This window comes from Peromyscus californicus, unplaced genomic scaffold (assembly GCF_007827085.1).
Source record: "Peromyscus californicus insignis strain IS unplaced genomic scaffold, ASM782708v3 Scaffold_4__1_contigs__length_199733344, whole genome shotgun sequence".
NCBI lineage: Eukaryota > Metazoa > Chordata > Mammalia > Rodentia > Cricetidae > Peromyscus > Peromyscus californicus.
In genome coordinates this window covers 55,347,527-55,363,903 of record NW_026294562.1, presented here as the reverse complement: position 1 = coordinate 55,363,903, position 16,377 = coordinate 55,347,527, and the positions used below count along the sequence as shown (strand labels likewise).

At 53.0% G+C, this 16,377-nt stretch overlaps 5 protein-coding genes across 6 annotated transcripts in view; 3 read left to right on the top strand and 2 right to left on the bottom strand.

Annotated features, from left to right (window-relative positions):
- LOC128094509 (fos-related antigen 1-like) overlaps positions 1-1,020 on the top strand; it is an 8,127-nt gene extending 7,107 nt beyond the window's left edge. Inside the window, exon 3 of the mRNA XM_052712920.1 lies at positions 270-1,020. Coding sequence (XP_052568880.1) covers positions 270-329 — 60 coding nt within the window. The 3' untranslated portion in view covers positions 330-1,020. The remainder of the gene's footprint in view (positions 1-269) is intronic.
- Fosl1 (FOS like 1, AP-1 transcription factor subunit) lies at positions 909-2,383 on the top strand (the record flags this gene model as incomplete). Its single annotated transcript, XM_052712921.1, has 1 exon — positions 909-2,383. A coding segment is annotated over one exon (429 nt), but the record flags the coding sequence as incomplete, so codon positions are not given.
- A 125-nt stretch (positions 2,384-2,508) lies between these two features.
- On the bottom strand, positions 2,509-3,547 carry Ccdc85b (coiled-coil domain containing 85B). The gene has a single exon (XM_052712919.1). It carries the CDS (start codon positions 3,357-3,359, stop codon positions 2,751-2,753), a length of 609 nt encoding a protein of 202 aa, XP_052568879.1. The 5' UTR covers positions 3,360-3,547; the 3' UTR covers positions 2,509-2,750.
- A 3,969-nt stretch (positions 3,548-7,516) lies between these two features.
- On the top strand, positions 7,517-12,307 carry Fibp (FGF1 intracellular binding protein). Of its 2 annotated transcripts, none has more exons than XM_052712909.1 (10): positions 7,517-7,687; positions 7,875-8,073; positions 8,261-8,387; positions 9,371-9,471; positions 10,415-10,569; positions 10,862-10,970; positions 11,046-11,109; positions 11,374-11,460; positions 11,550-11,647; positions 12,181-12,307. In XM_052712909.1, the coding sequence occupies exons 1-10, from the start codon at positions 7,603-7,605 to the stop codon at positions 12,248-12,250; spliced, it is 1,095 nt and encodes a 364-aa protein (XP_052568869.1). In that variant the 5' UTR covers positions 7,517-7,602; the 3' UTR covers positions 12,251-12,307. The 2 variants fall into 2 exon arrangements, with proteins under 2 accessions (XP_052568869.1, XP_052568870.1); XM_052712910.1 differs by having other exon boundaries at positions 7,518-7,687; positions 10,415-10,548.
- Positions 12,308-12,503: 196 nt separating this feature from the next.
- Positions 12,504-16,250, bottom strand: Ctsw (cathepsin W). Its single transcript, XM_052712911.1, has 10 exons — positions 16,105-16,250; positions 15,366-15,450; positions 14,471-14,584; positions 13,915-14,069; positions 13,723-13,819; positions 13,560-13,640; positions 13,349-13,474; positions 13,109-13,173; positions 12,820-13,026; positions 12,504-12,733 (listed from the first exon to the last, which is right to left on the bottom strand). The coding sequence occupies exons 1-10, from the start codon at positions 16,183-16,185 to the stop codon at positions 12,623-12,625; spliced, it is 1,122 nt and encodes a 373-aa protein (XP_052568871.1). The 5' UTR covers positions 16,186-16,250; the 3' UTR covers positions 12,504-12,622.
- Between the last annotated feature and the right edge of the window lie 127 nt (positions 16,251-16,377).

Below are 16,377 nucleotides of genomic sequence, written 5' to 3'. Positions count from 1 at the left end.
GAGTCCTAAGCCGAGGAAGGACAGAAGGAAGGTCAAAGTTTATGGAGCGGGTAAAGCACCACAGGAAAGAAACCAGCAGTAAAGCTAGGTGCGAGCTGGAAATTTTACCAATCAGGCGAGGAGCGCCTGGTACAGAGAAGCAGTTGTGTTACGGTGGTACCTAAACTACAGGCTGACGGAAAGGCCCCCAGGTGGATGACCGGCTCAGGGCAGCTGGTGGTCCAGGGTCAGCCTCACTATCCCCCTTTTTCTCTCCCAACCTAGATCAGCCCAGAGGAGGAAGAGCGTCGCAGGGTGAGGCGCGAAAGAAACAAGTTAGCTGCGGCTAAGTGCAGAAACCGGAGAAAGGAACTGACAGACTTCCTGCAGGCGGTGAGCATCGGCTGGCACTGAGGGTTCCCGGGCCCTGGGCCCACGGGGCCTAACAGGGGCCTTGGTTCCCGGGAGCACGAGAAACTCCTCCACACCCCACCCTCCTCCCTGTTCAAAGGGAAGTCCTGGGAAAAGGATAAGGAAACGTGGATTAAAAATTATTTGCCGCCGCCGGTAGATGATGGCGCATGCTTTTAATCCCAGCACTCAAGGGGCAGAGGCAGGCGAATCTTTGTGAGTTCGAGGCCAGCCTGGTCTACACAGCGAGTTCCAGAACAGCCAGGGCTGTTACACAGAAAAACCCTGTCTCAAAAAAAAAAAAAAAGAAAGAAAGAAAAGAAAAAAATTATTTGCCGTGGGCCTCAAAGCAGAGATGTTGGTAGGCAATTCTCCTATGATGCCCTGGGCCTGATGGAGTCATGCCCATTTTCTCCCAGGGTCTCATGGGAGTTGCAGTCCAGACTTGGTGGGGACTCCAGGCACAACCCCCACACTCCAGCCTGAGGCTTGGAGATCTTTAGCCCTCCTAAATTTCTCCTAATCCTCTAAAGGAGACCGACAAATTGGAGGATGAGAAATCCGGCCTGCAGCGAGAGATTGAAGAGCTGCAGAAGCAGAAGGAGCGCCTTGAGCTGGTGCTGGAAGCCCACCGCCCCATCTGCAAAATCCCAGAAGGAGATAAGGACACAGGTGGTACGGGCAGCACCAGCGGCGCCGGCAGCCCACCAGCCCCCTGCCGCCCGGTACCTTGTATCTCCCTTTCTCCAGGGCCTGTACTTGAACCGGAAGCACTGCATACCCCCACGCTCATGACCACACCCTCTCTGACCCCCTTCACGCCCAGTCTGGTTTTCACCTATCCTAGCACACCAGAACCTTGCTCCTCAGCTCATCGAAAGAGCAGCAGCAGCAGCGGTGACCCCTCCTCCGACCCCCTGGGTTCTCCCACACTCCTGGCTTTGTGAGGCACCCAGCCACACCCCTTGCTGGGGCTCCCCCTAGCCACCTCCTTTCTCCCACTGATCCAGCAGGCCTGGACCACATCCATGCCCCAAACCAGCAGGTCCTCTGTCTCTTCAGATTAGAACATATTATGCTTTGATGTAGAGCCAGCTTGGGGGTCCCCAAAGCTGCTCACTGTTTCTCTAGAGCTGGCCTATCATAATTTGCACAAAATTAGAGACAAAATATGTCCCCTTTTGGCCAGAGAAATCCTGGCAGTCCAGACGGCAGATCCCCAGTGGACCACTTTCACACTATGTCACTTTCTTCGTGTGACCCAGACAGAAGGTGCCCTTCCACTAGCCTAGAACACTAACTTACACAGTTCCACTGCCAGCAGCACCAGGGCATCCTGCAGGCTCCTCCTGAAGGGCACAACTCAGGAGGCACCAGTGGCTTCTGTGATGAGCTGAGCTGCACTCCCTAGCTTTGAGAAGCCTTTAGTTCCAGGGTATCCAAGCCTCCACATCAAGGGCAGCTGCTATTTATTTTCCTAAAGAGACTATTTTTATACAAACCTTCCAAAATGGAATAAAAGGCTTGAAGCTCTAGTCTGAATTGTCATGTTGGAGACAGAGACTAAAGGAGACCGTTTGGAACAGGAGCTCTAGGGTCCAGTCTCAGCTGTGACCTTGAAGAAACTACCATATATTTTTGGACTTCGATATTCTCATCTGAAGAATGGGGCTCTGCCTCATCTCCTGTGCTGAAAGACTGAGAATGTTCCGGAGTGCAAGCAAACAAGATTATCAGTTTTTCCCCTTGGGGACCTAAACTGTTCCTGTCTTAAGGACTGGGGGCGGGGAGAGACCGTGTTATACCATTCCACCTTCCGAACAGGCAGCCAGTGGGCTTTAGGCCCCCAACACCTGCTTCCTGCCCCATTGTTTTGGACAGGAAGGAGCCTGGAAGGGAGCTGGAGCCACTTCAGGGGCCGGATTTCGGCCCGTCTCGGCGCCCATCGGGGGAGTTAGTGGTCTACCACTGCCCTAAATCCCACCCCAAACTCCAGGTAATGAGGAGTCAGCCCTTAGTTCTGCAGTCCCTCCGGATGGGAACTGCACCGCGTCTTTGGGTTTCCGCCCTCTTCCCAACCCCGGCGAGTTCCAGACACAGGCTGGCCAGGCTTCGGGCTCTGCTTCCTTCCCAGTTTATTAGTCCCCACCCAACCACCCAGCAAGTCCCTCCACTTCAGCCTCCATTCCCCTACTGCTCTGCCAGCAAGAGCAAGGGGCCTTCCTCAGTACCAGGGCTTTTTCAGTCCATGCCAGGGCCCTGGTGCTCAGCTGAAGCAGCGACCAGGTCTAGAGGTCCACAGCAGTCTCCGCGCTCACGGAGCGACTCGGGCAGGCGTTGGCGTGGAAAATGCGGCGCCCTCAGTCATCGGGGGAGCAGGCTAGAGGCAACTGATCTGGGCTGCCCACACTGCCAGTGCTGGAACTTCCATCGCCTAAGTCACGGGGTCCGCACGGGGGCAGGGCGAGCTCGGGTGTGGGCCCGGCGCCTGAGCCCACTGCGCCGCCAGGGCCACCGCGGGGGCCCCACTCTTCGCCCAGTGCCAGGCAAAGCTCCTTAAGCGCCAGGTTTTCCCGCAGCAGCTCCTCCTGGCGGCCTTCCAGCTCGGCTAGCTTCTGCCAACAGCCACCCAGGTCCTCGCGCACCGCCCGGGATGCTTGGGTCCCGAAGAGCTGCCACTGGCGCGCTGCACGCCGTCCCCGCTGGCGCTCCGAGTCCAGGAAGCAGCAGAGATCGCGCAGCTCCCGGTTCTCCGCCTGCAGGCGCCGGTTAAGCTGCTTGAGCTCACGGATCTCGCCCAGGTGACCCTGCAGCTGCCGATTCACCTCCTGCATCAGGCGGCCGCGCTGCACCAGCGCTGCCAGGCGCGCCGCCTCCTCCCGCCGCAGGCGCCGCACCAGCTCCTCCTTACCCAGCGCCGCCATCTCCTCGTCCGTCAGCTCCTCCAGGCCGCCTGCTTCGGCCTCCATGGCTGATCAGGCAGCTGCAGCATCGCCCGCCCGCCGCCGAGGCTCTGGAGCCCCTCCTCGGGCCGGTTGCCGCTCAGGCTCCGGCCCGGGCTCTGGCTCGGAGGAAGGCAAGCTGTGGAAGAGACAGCGTAGGATGCAGCAGCCACCCCGGGGTGGGCACGAGGCAGGGCGCGCGCCGGGGCGGGGCCTCTCGATGTTGAAGACGGACAGCCAATCCGGAAAGTCTCCCGGGAAGGGGCGGAGCCTAAGCCTGTAGCGCCTCTTCGCTGGCCCACTCCAGACCTAGGTGTCACGACCCTCTAACAGTAGGGACCTTCTCTGTCCTCTCCTTCTATGGTCATCTCGGCAGGACTTGACGACGTTGCGGGACTCCATGTCCCAAATCTCCTCAAGCACTTTTTGAGAACCGATATTCAGGAGTCTGCCTTTGACTCCTGCCCACCCGGCGACAGAACCTAAACAGATGGCTTCCCAGGCTCTTCCTCCTTTGCCAGAACTCTCAAGCATCACTTCCAGCTACTGCGAATCCAGAGACCAAAGGTCCTGGCTCGTTATCAACCACCCCTCCTTCCCAGGGAACGTTTCCTGCCTGCAGCATGGGCCATCCAAAGGATTTGTTTGTTTAATAAAATTTTGTTGTGTGAAATACCTGTATAGAAATAAATTTGGCCGGGCGGTTGGTGGCGCACGCCTTTAATCCCAGCACTCGGAGGCAGAGACAGGCGGATCTCTGTGAGTTCAAGGCCAGCCTGGGCTACAGAGTGAGCTCCAGGAAAGGTGCAAAGCTACACAGAGAAACCCTGTCTCGAAAAACCAAAAAAAAAAAAAAAAAACCCAGAAAGAAAGAAATTTGACCAGAATCCTGATCTTGACCCAAAAGGTCAAAATCTGGCAAAAGAAGGAAAAAGGAAAAGAGCTGGGGGCAGGGGGGGGGGGGAGGGCTGGAGAGGTCGCTTAGTAGTGCTGCTCCTGGAAAGGACCTGAGCTAAGAACCCAGCCTTCACTCCTCTCCGGAGGCTCACAGTCACTTGTAACCCCAGGACATCTGCCACGTCTTCTAGCCTCCATGTGCACACACACATACAATTTGAAATAAAGAAAACCTTTTGGAAAGAGAGAGGGCATCCAAGTTCACACTGAGCATATGGCTCAATGAATGCACTTGCCTAGCAAGTGCAAGGCTCTAGTTCATTCTTGCACCATAAAAGAAGGATATGATGCAGAAGTAGTCTCTGGAACCCCCAAAGTAGTTCCCAAAGAGGAAATATCTGAGGGGCCCTAAAAGATGCATGAGACTGCATGGAGAGTTCCAGGACAGATAGGGCTATGTAGAGACCTTGTCTTAAAAACAAAACAAGATAAAAGACTGCCAATAGAGAAAAGGGATAGGAGAGAAATCAGGAAGTGTGGTAAAAGACATGGATGCCCCCAAGAGTCCAGCTACATTAGGAATAAATGAGGATGGTTTTGAAATTCTGGTAAGTGTAGGTAAATGGAAAGTGGTGGGATGAGGAGGCTTTGAAGAGCTGGGTATATTGATGTCTTCCGTCCTGTAATCCCAGTGCTTGAAGTTGGAAGATTGAGGACAGTTTAGACTAGCCGAGCTTCAAGGGTGGGTAGAAGCCAAATTCTTTTTCTTTCTTTTTGTTTTTGTTGTTGTTGTTTTTTTTTTTTTTTTTTTTTTTTTTTTTTTTTTTTTTTTGAGACAGGGTTTCTCTCTGTAGCCTTGGCTGTCCTAGAATTTGCTCTGTAGACCAGACAGGCCTTGAATTTACAGAGCTCTACCTGCCTCTCAAGTGCTGGGATTAAAGGCCCGTGTGTGTGTGTGTGTGTGTGTGTGTGTGTGTGTGTCCCCATCCCCCCCCAAGTCCCCCCATCCCCCCATCCACCCTCCCTCGCTAGAAGCCAAATTCCTAAGGGCTTGCAATGCTGGACTGCAGGGTTTCCAAAGGCCAGTAAAAATTTGAAACAAGGAAATAATATTTTTAAGTGTTTTGTTTTGTTTGACACAGGGTCTCAATATGGAATCCTGGGTGGCCTGAAAGTGTCTGCGTAGATCAGGCTGGCCTGCAGCTCAGAGATTCTCTGGCCTCTGTGTAGGAATTACAAGCATGAGCTACCACAAGTAGGAAAATATACATTTTTTAAAAGACTGTTAAAAGGAGCCAGTTGTGTTGGCATATGCCAGTAATCTCGGCACTAGGAAGAGGGGGAGGCAGGAGCGTCAGAAATTCAAGGCCATCCTCCCCTAGCAAGTTCAAGACGAGTCTGAGCTGTAGGAGACTTTGTCCCTCCCACCTCCAAAAGAAGCCTTCAACTGTGCTGTGTGGGGTAGATTCTGGCCGCAGGGTGTGTGCACAAGATTAATAACACTGTATCAATTAACAAAGGGAGCTGCACAGAGGAGGAGGCGGCGGAGCAGTGGGCGGAGAAGAAGCAGACACTAGAGGCACCAGCAGGCACATCGACAGCTGTGAACACTTCAAGAGAGGAATTTGGGAGACTGCCCAGGTCTCTAGTATGAGAACTGGGTGGATGCTGATTGGGGGTGAGAGAGATCTCCCTAGAGACCCTAGAATATGCTGTTTCTAGGGGGCAAAGGTGGAGTGAGAGACCTGGCCTCATTAACCAGGATGTCCAGGACTTCCTGCCTTCTAGGTTCTAGGCTTCTAGGGCTGAGTTAAACTGACCTGTAAAGAGCTTTTTAATTTTATTTATTTATTTTTTTTTTTTTTGGTTTTTCGAGACAGGGTTTCTCTGTGTAGCTTTGCGCCTTTCCTGGGACTCACTTGGTAGCCCAGGCTGGCCTCGAACTCACAGAGATCCGCCTGGCTCTGCCTCCCGAGTGCTGGGATTAAAGGCGTGCGCCACCACCGCCCGGCTTTTTTTTTTTTTTTTTTTTTGAGACAGGATTTCTCTGTGTAGCCCTAACTGTCCTCGAACTCACTCTGTAGACCAGGCTGGCCTTAAACTCAGAGATCCACCTGCCTCTGCCTCCCGAGTGCTGGAATTAGAGGTGCCACCCCATTGCTGTCAGGGCTGAAGGATTTTCTTTTTCCCCTGAGACAGGATTTCTCTGTGTGTATCACTGGCTGTCACAAAACTCGCTCTGTAGATCAGGCTGGCCATGAACTCACAGAGATCCACCTGCCTCACTATGAATTCACAGAGATATGCCACCACCACCCGGCTTCAGGGCTGACTCTTAAATACCAGGTAAACAGGGTTTCTCTGTGTAACAGCCCTGGGTGTCCTGGAACTCACTTTGTAGACCAACCAGGCTGGCCTCGAACTCAAGAGATCCACCTGCCTCTGTCTCTTTAATCCCGAGTGCTGGGATTAAAGGCTATTTTTTTTTTTAGTAATTAAAAAAGTAAACTATATTTATGTGTATGTGCAACAGTGCATGTGAGGAGGTCAGCAGCTTGCAGGACACAGTATGGGTCCTGGAGATCAAACTTGGGCTGTCAGGCTTGGTGGCGCCTGTGTCAGAGCTGCTTTATGAGAAGACAAAGAAGACAGGGGAAAGCCTTCCCAGATAGATGGTCCTACAGATGCCTACTGCCAGGCAGAGCGCTGAAAGACTTTAAGAGAAATCACAGCTTGTGTGGGGGTGTAGTATGCGGTGAAAAACCATAGTGGGGGCTGGAGAGATGGCTCAGTGGCTATGAGCAAGTACGGTTCTTGAAGAGGAGCTGAGTTCAGTTCCCAGCACCCACACTGGCGACTCACAGTTGCCTGTAATTCCAGCTCCAGGCGATCTGATACATCTGGTCTCCGAGGGCACCTGTACACACATGCACATACCCTCACCCCGCATACTTCAAAATAATAAAAATAAAATACATGGCGGGAACAAGAAAGATGTTCATCTGTCTGATGAACTACACACACAGCAATTTAGAATAAAGCCTCGGAAACATTCTAACTTAGCATACAGTCACAATTGGGAGACTTGAGAGAGCTGAGAAGGTAGGAGAGACAGAAGGAAGAAATGGGAGAATCTGCAAGACAGGGGAGATTGCAAGAAGGCTATCCGGAGGTCTTCCAGACAACCTCTAGCAGGGGTGACAAATGAAGACAGAGCTACCGCTTCCTACCCCTTCGTCCCGGAAGTGGTCCTTCGCTGGCTCCGGGTGCCCGGAGCGAAATCTCCGCACTCCCGGAAGTGGCTCTGCGGCGGCTTGCCCGGCCCCCGGCCGTGCTAGCTCCAGCTCGGGGCGCACCCGGCCTGGGCTTCGCCATGACCAGCGAACTAGACATTTTCGTGGGGAACACGACGCTTATAGATGAAGATGTGTATCGCCTCTGGCTGGATGGTTACTCAGGTCTGTGTAGCGCCCTCCCGGGAAGCAGTTGTTTGGGGTGAGAGAGGGGGCGTGGCCAGGACTTAGGCTTCACTTAGGGAAGTGGACCGTCTGTGGGAGTCAGGGATGGAGAAGGATTGGAGCTGGAACCCCTGGAGGGTCTCTGGGTTCAGCAGGATGGGACCTTATGGTAGTGCCGTCTCCCTAGTGAACGATGCGGTGGCCCTGCGAGTGCGCTCCGGAATCCTGGAGCAGACAGGCGCCACCGCAGGAGTGCTGCAGAGCGACACCATGGACCACTACCGCACCTTTCACATGCTCGAGCGTCTGCTGCACGCGCCGCCGAAGCTGCTGCACCAGCTCATCTTCCAGATCCCTCCCTCCCGGCAGGCGCTCCTCATCGAGAGGTGCTCACCTGGGGGATGACGGGAATGTCAATCAATTTGGCTTATACCCATGTTGCAGACTGAAACTGAGGCTCAGGGAGGATAGGACGTACCCAGGAAATCAGAAAGTTGGGAACAGAAGGAACCAACCCCAGACTCCCTTCCCCTTCCTTAATGGATCATCAGTAATGTCCTATGCCTCCACAAGGTACTACACTTTTGACGAGGCCTTTGTTCGGGAGGTCTTGGGCAAGAAGCTGTCCAAAGGTACCAAGAAAGACCTGGATGACATCAGCACCAAAACAGGAATTACTCTCAAGAGCTGCCGGAGGCAGGTGGGTTCCACATATATAGCATATCCCACCTAACCCACCCACTCTGCTCACTACCCCAGCTCTCAGTGCCCTGGCTCCACTTCCAGCCTGTGATTGTGGAAGCAGCTTCTTCATATGTAGTCTTCCTCCTACTCCCATCTGGCCAGAGTGACCTTTAATAGGCCCAGTTCTGACTGGCTTTCCTTTGTTTATAGATTTTCATTGACTCGCACTGTCCTTGACCTTCAGACTCTGGGTGGGTCCCTGCAGACCTCTCTAGCCTTACATTTCTTGAGCCCCAAGCTTGTTCTTGTTCATGGTGCTCCTACCTGGAAGGTACTGTGCTTGGGTTATGTCTACCCCTTGAAATCCACAGCAGGGAGCTAGGTGCTACCTTATCCATGTGCCTTTTTGGTAGCATCCATGAGCCTTTTCTCCGAGGGAGAAGTCCCAGGGTGTATGGCTGTAAGTATGACTGTGTCTTGCTGCAACCTTTATAGGCCCTGGATACTTTTCCTTTGTGTCTCATAACCTCTGCATGTGCAGCCTCATTTCAAGTTACTCAGGAGAATCCATTCTCAGTCAGGCTCTTGAGGAACCAGAGATCGTGATACTAAATTGAACTAAGCACAGGAGCAGGGAATTAACTTTCTCTTAACGAAAAAATGCCCAAAGCTGGCAAACATTTGTTGAATACCTAGTCATGCTGGGTGTGGTGGCGCACACCTTTAGTCCCAGCACTAGAGAGGCAGAAGCAGGTGGATCTCTGTGAGTTTGAGGCCAGCCTGGTCTAAGTAGTGAGATCCAGGACAGCCAGAGTTACACAGTGAGACCTTGTCTCAAAACAGACAAACAAACAAAAACCCAAGTCATGTGTTGAAGGAATAACTAGTGGGAAATCAGTACCTGCCAACTGGATACGTGAACAGGAGAGGGAGTGGTCCCATACCAGTTCATGCACAAGCACCTCCAACCAGTCTTCTTCCTCCTTAACTGCTCTACAGTTTGACAATTTTAAGCGAGTCTTCAAGGTGGTGGAAGAGATGCGGGGCTCCCTGGTGGATAACATCCAGCAACATTTCCTCCTCTCCGACCGCCTAGCCAGGTGAGGGGCCAGCAATCTCCCTGACCGCACAGTTTTCTCCGCCCTTCGACTGGCACACCCTCCCATCCTAAGTCTTTTACCTTCTGACTATTCTGGAGAAAGGATTAAACTATTAATGACCTGTAAATTGCGTCAAATTGGCCAGCATTAAGGCATTTGTAAAGCATGCTCGGTGATGGTAGTGTGGCCTTCCAGAGGCCACATTTCCTTGGGAAGACTGGCTGAACCTTCTCTTTTCAAAGATGGAAGTTTGGTGAAGAAATGTTCTGTGGTTGGTCACAGGGTGAGTTAAAGCAGAAGCAGGCCAGGACTAAAATGCTTAACCAAGATTACAGGTAGGATTACCTGCTAAGAGAGATTTAAAACAACAAAAAGTTTCTTCAAGAATAGTTATTAAAGTCTGGCAGTGGTGGCGCACACCTTTAATCCCAGCACTCAGGAGGCAGAGGCAGGCAGATATCTGTGAGTTCGAGGCCAGCCTGGTCTACAGAGCAAGATCCAGGAAAGGCAAAAAGCTACATAGAGAAACCCTGTCTCAAAAAAAAACCAAAAAAAAAAAAGAATAGTTATTAAATAGTCAGCTGGTGGTGGCGCGCACTTTTAACCCCAGCACTCTGGAAGCAGAGGCAGGCAGATCTCTGAGTTTAAGATCAGCCTGGTCTATAAAGCAAGTTCCAGGACAGCCAGAGCTGTTACACAGAAAAACACTGTCTCGAAACCCCCGCCCCCCCCAAAAAAAACCCCTACTGATCAAGACCCTTATAGGCACCGTGAGAAGGTATTTCTAGTCCTAAGAGAGCCCCTGTCCCCTGCCTGCAGAGATTATAGGCCTGTGAGAAGGTATTTCTAGTCCTAAGAGAGCCCCTGTCCCCTGCCTGCAGAGATTATAGGCCCATGAGGAGGTATTTCTAGTCCTGAGAGAGCCCCTGTCCCCTGCCTGCAGAGATTATGCAGCCATCGTCTTTTTTGCCAACAACCGCTTTGAAACAGGAAAGAAAAAGCTGCAGTACCTGAGCTTTGGTGACTTTGCCTTCTGTGCGGAGCTTATGATCCAGAACTGGACCCTTGGAGCCGTCGGTGAGGCCCCCACTGACCCAGGTGCCTGAACATTCCCTGCCTTCTTGGGGACTGGTTCCCTGCCAGCAGCTCTTCCTGTAGCGTCCATAGTACCCAGCATCCTTCTTCAGCCCTCAACCCCAGGCCACCGCTACCTATGGTCCACTTACTCCACATGCACTCTGTCTGAAGGCCAAGGGCTCACTGCTGTGTGGCCTAGGGCATATCATTCCACCTTCCATCTCTGAGATCCCAGTGAGGTAGTAGTGAGGAAGGTTCAGGACCTCATAAGATGGTCTCTCAACTACCCACAACTCTTTCATGGTCTTCGCAGACTCCCAGATGGATGACATGGATGTGGACTTAGACAAGGAGTTTCTCCAAGACTTGAAGGAGCTCAAGGTTTTAGTAGCTGACAAGGACCTTCTAGACTTGCATAAGAGGTGACTTTGGGGATCCATGAGACAGGGTATAAAATGGTCTTCGATGGCTATAGGTGTGACCCTATCTTCCTACAGCCTTGTGTGCACTGCCCTCCGGGGAAAGCTGGGTGTCTTCTCTGAGATGGAAACCAACTTCAAGGTCTGTGGCCCTCCCCAGACTCCCCCCCCCCCAGTGTCAGGGGCTTTCTGTGTTCTGTCCCTGCTGGGCAACTCTGCTCATGCCCAAAACTGACCAGCAGGTGGCACTGCTGCTCGGTGTACCTGCCTATGAGGGGGCCAAGCTCATAACAAAAGGGACTTGATTGATTGAGGGAGGTGGATAGATTTGGGGAGGGGCCCGGCCCTCCCTCAGCCTCCAGCTTCTGAGGCAGAAGATAGAACTCCCAAGATCCCTGCCCCACAGAATCTGTCCCGGGGGCTGGTGAATGTGGCTGCCAAGCTGACCCACAATAAGGATGTCAGAGACCTATTTGTGGACCTTGTGGAGAAGGTGAGCAATCCTGTCCCACACCCCTGGTCCCCAGCCTGTCCTGTCTCTTAGCGGTTCTGATGGTGTTACTTGTTTCCTCGGGCCTACAGTTTGTGGAACCCTGCCGCTCTGACCACTGGCCACTGAGTGACGTGCGACTCTTCCTCAACCAGTATTCAGCGTCTGTCCACTCCCTGGATGGCTTCCGGTAAGAGGCCCCAGGCTGGCTAACTTGTCTCCCCTCCAGTAGACTCAGGGTTTCCTATTGCACTACCCTGTGGGTGGAAGTGCCACCTCTTCTCTGTGACCTTAGGCAAGTTACTTACCCTTCTGTGCTTTAGCTTTCTCAAATGTAAACTGAGGCTAAAACCAGAAGAATCATAAGACTGTGGAAATTAGTCTAGGCGTGTAGCTTGGTAAGGGTATACTTATCCACGGTGAGCAAGGCCCTCAGTTCAATCCTCAGTACAGCGTGGGGAGCGGGGAGAGGGAAGTCAGGCGTAATGGCTCAAGTCTGTAGTCCCAGCACTTGAGAAGTTGGAGCATGAGGATTACCACTGTTTTCCAGGCCAGCCTGGGCTACAGAACGAGACTCTGTCTCCAAAAACAAACTATGTGTGTGTGTGTGTGTGTGTGTGTGTAGGAACTCTCAGTGGGTTCAGGCATAGAAAGCATTTGCAGAAGTGTGGCAGGCATGGTGTGGATGGACATCGGCTCTCACAGTTGTTACTCTCATTGCAGGCACCAGGCCCTCTGGGACCGCTACATGGGTACCCTCCGTGGCTGCCTTCTGCGCCTCTATCATGACTAAAGCCCCTCTCCTCCCCACTCCTGCACACCCTGACAATAAAGTTGCCATAAATTTGGAGACTGGTCCTTGTTCCAGGTTGAGGAGCTCCTGGGGGACTTGCACAGTGTGCACCCATGTGTTCCAAGTGCCATGCCATCGATGTGTGAGGATGTTAATACTACCACCTCAGGGACTGGACCATGACCCCGATGAGGTCTCTGTACCCCCACCTTCCCTCTTCACACCCCGGCTCAAACCACTCAGGAGCCAGGGATCATGTCTTGGTTTATGAAGCCATACAGAGATGATGAGGAAAAGCCAGGAAGAACTTAGGGTAGGCCTGACAAGGAGGATAGTGGCCCTGTGGGAGAGGCCGAGGGGTGGCTGCTGGCCTCAAGGTGGGCAAGAGACTGGTTGCCTCTTCACTGGACGGTCCACACGAGCTGTGACCGGGTACTTGGTGATACCACAGCTGTTGTTTCCCCGGTATAGCCTGAAGTAGCCCTAGGAAGTTAGGGGCTGTCAGTGCCGGAAGGCAGAGAAGAAACTAGTCTGCCCCTTCCCCACCCCACTCCATCCACTCCACTCACCTTCTCGCCCCATTCGGCTCCCCAGGAGTTCTTCAGGATCCAGTACGGCACAGAGCGGCGAGGTTTGCGAGACTGGGAGAAGAGCGTCCCTGACCGTATGCCTTCCTTCTCCTTGCCCTTGCCAAAACCCACCAGCAGGACTGAATGGTCCACATGTTGGGGGTCACAGCTGGTGTGTGTGGCCTTGATCACACCCTTCTGGTAGCCCTGCAGGGGTGGGGGATAGAGGAGCTGAGTCTGGGGCTGTCTCTTCCATAGGCCGCTTCTCTCTTTCCCCTCCTCCACCTACCTGTAGTAGCTTCATGTTGATAGTCACAGTGACAGGGCCATGGGTAGCCAGGTAGCCTGCAATTACTGGAAATGGGTAATTACTAAAGAGTCTTGAGTATGCCATCAAGCCCCGCCTCCCCTGAGGCTGCTGCTCTTCTCGCAGGGGAATGGACTTTAATTGTGTCTCCCATGGCCAGGCCTGTCTGCCTCCATTCTGGTTTCTCTGCCCCCCCAGCCCCTATGTCCACCCTGGCCATACCCTGCTCGTTACTGGACAACATGATGAAATCTTGGATCCAGGCCACCTTCTTGTACTTCTTGGCTAGGCACCCGTTGGGGTTGGGGTGCCCCTGGAATGGGTAATCCTTTTTGCTGGCCAGGCCACCTGAAGACAAGCAAGACCAGGAAGGAGGCTTGGCAACTGACCACCCTCCATCCCCACTGCCCTCCCACGAGGCCTGGTACTCAACTGTTGTTGAGGACAGTTATATATGCATCCCACACAAAGCCACCCTTGCAGCCATTTCCACAGCGGTCACAGTCCAGCAGTTCTGGGGCAGAAAGGAACAGCAAAGGTGAGCTGGCCCCTAGACCCTCCATCTTTCCCTGTCACACATCTTCTCCCTGCCATACCCTGCACAGAGACTTCCACAAACTGGCGGTGTTTGATGCGCCACAGGGCCTCGATGTTATCCGCTGCTGCTATGGCCCAGCAGCACCTGCAGTTTTTCTGAGTGGGAGAGGATGGGACAGGTAAGGCATCAAGGCCTCGACCTCATTCCCCCTCCTGGGGTAGGTTGGGCCAAACTGGGTTGGGGCAGATACCTGGTTCTTGATCGATGAGATGATGTTTGTTGCCTTACGCCAGTCACAGGTAGAGGGCACTGATTCCCCCCACTTTTCAGATCCTGCCTTTTTGACTACATTGGGGATCCTTTCAGGTGCCCTCTGATGCCCGTATAGCTGGCCAAACTCCTCCTCTAGGGACAAACAGGGTCGCAGAGGTCACAGGTTTGACACTCTTCTATATTCTCTCTTTCCAGCTGACCTTGGCTCTTCCCATTTCTTTTTTTTGGGGGCGTGGAGCTGAGGACCAAACCCAGGGCCTTGTGCTAGTGCTCTACCACTGAGCTAAATCCCCAACCCCAGCGCTTCCCATTTCTATGATACCTTCAGAGGCATCAGGCGAGGATGCTGAGGCCTCAAGAAGTCCAGCTTGTTTGAATGTAATCTCTACACCTTCTGCCCTTGGCCTGTGAGTTCCTGCCTTGTGCTCTGGGATTTGGGGCAGTCACCAGGCTGGTCTTGAAAGGGGAAGATTTGCTCTGTCCATCTGCCAGACACCCTACCCACGACCTATGGGCTAGGAGGTCTCTGGTACCTGTGAGGTCACTGAATGGAGTCTCCCCAAACTCTGCCGTGCCCAAGTCTTCCTCCTGCAGCCGTTGAGCCTGGGCCAGGTTGTGTGCAAAGATGGCCAGACGGCGAGCATACTCTAGACCAAAAAGGAGCTGTTGCAGGCTGGTCTCGGGGCAGGAAGTGGCCACTGGTTGGGTCATCCACACCCACCCAGGTGAATGCTGGCTCTTTCCTATAGCCCCCATGACTACCACCCCACTGCAAGAAAGTGGTTATCCAGCCCACATGAGGTTAGAACTTCCCCCAGAGGCACCAAGAGGCCCACTCAAGGAGGAAGCTGAGAAAGTCCTCTGTAGGCAGTAACACAGAAAGTTAAAATGGCTGGAGATAGGTTTCCTGTACCTGTGGGCTGCACCTTCCCTGCCTCCTCTTCACACATTTGACCACAGGTATGGGGGTGAGTGTGTGGGGAGTGGGGGTGGGCATAGCGGCACGTATGCATATGCACACACACACACACACACACACACACACACACACACACGACCTTTTGTGGGAGATGAAACTCAGAGCAAAAGCAAGAACAGCTGGTAACTTGGGGTAGAGCCAGGATAAACAGGGCAAGGGTAGGGGACAGAGAGTTGCCCCCTTGGAGACAAAATGAGTATTCTTGGGGATTTGCTAATTGAAAATGTGATGAGATGGTGGTCCTCCACTCCCTGCCTGGAGTCACAGTTAGGTGGCTGCAGAGTGGGGATCATTCCATTCCCATCATACTTTAGGGAAGCCAAGGAGTACACTGTGGACCCTGTTTCCCACTCAGTACCCTGGGCCAGGTCTTTCCCCATCCCAAGCCATGAGTTCATCTCTTAAGGAGACAAAGCAAACGAGACTGGGAACATCTGTGCCCATGATACCTGCCGGGGTTGAGTAGCTCCGGTTGTACTTGATCTGGAACAGCTTGAAGACGTCTATCAGCTCCAGTGGGCGGGGACCTGCATCCTGGCAAGGAGCCAAAGTGGGGAGCGGTACAGGAAAGAATCATTGTAAACTCATCCTTATACCCAACCAAGGTACAAGGACAGGCCTAAGGAGTCATCAGGCATTCTATTCTCTTCTCAATGTGAGCAACCACATGTTAGCCTCAACTGCTTCCTCTGAGAAATGGGAAAGAAAGCCACACAGGACAGCTCACCCTATAATTGAATGCTCATTCCAGCATTCAAGAGGCTGAGGCAGGAAGACAGCTGAGCATTTTAAACCAGTGAAGCCAGCCTGGGCTGCATAGTTAAAGGCCAACTTGGGCTACAAAGTAAGCCCCCCCGCCACCCCATTTTTTTAGACAGAGTCTTTTTTTTTTCCTGGAGCTAAGGACTGAACCCAGGACCTTGTGCTTGCTAGGCAAGAGCTCTACTACTGAGCTAAATCCCCAATCCCTAGACAGAGTCTTTACATAGATAGCCCTGTTTGTCCTGGAACTCACTATGTAGGCCAGGATGGCCTCAAACTCACAGAGATCCTCCTGCCTCCATTCCCTGTGAGACCCTGTCTTAAGAAAATTTCAAAGGAAGAGAAAAATATGCCAGTTCATAAAGAGAAGACCCCAGGCATGGGCCCGGCCAGGAAAGACATGGAGAGCAAGTTAGAAGCATTTACCTTGGTGAGGAGGGAGCCACTGAGGACTTGGCCTGCTGTCAACAGGGCCAGAAAGTAGGAGAGGTGGGCAGTCAGCATCATGGTGCAGCCACGAATGCTGGGGGACAGGAAACTGTGCAGACCACGTTGGAAAGGGCGGAGCTGGAGAAACCACGAGGGGAAACCAGGCCTAGGGCAGAGGTAGACCCTCCTCCCACCTGACTGGCTGTCCCCCACCAACTCCTTTTCAATAGCAGCTCTTGGCAACCCTGTTCCAGACCATTCTGGGGATAT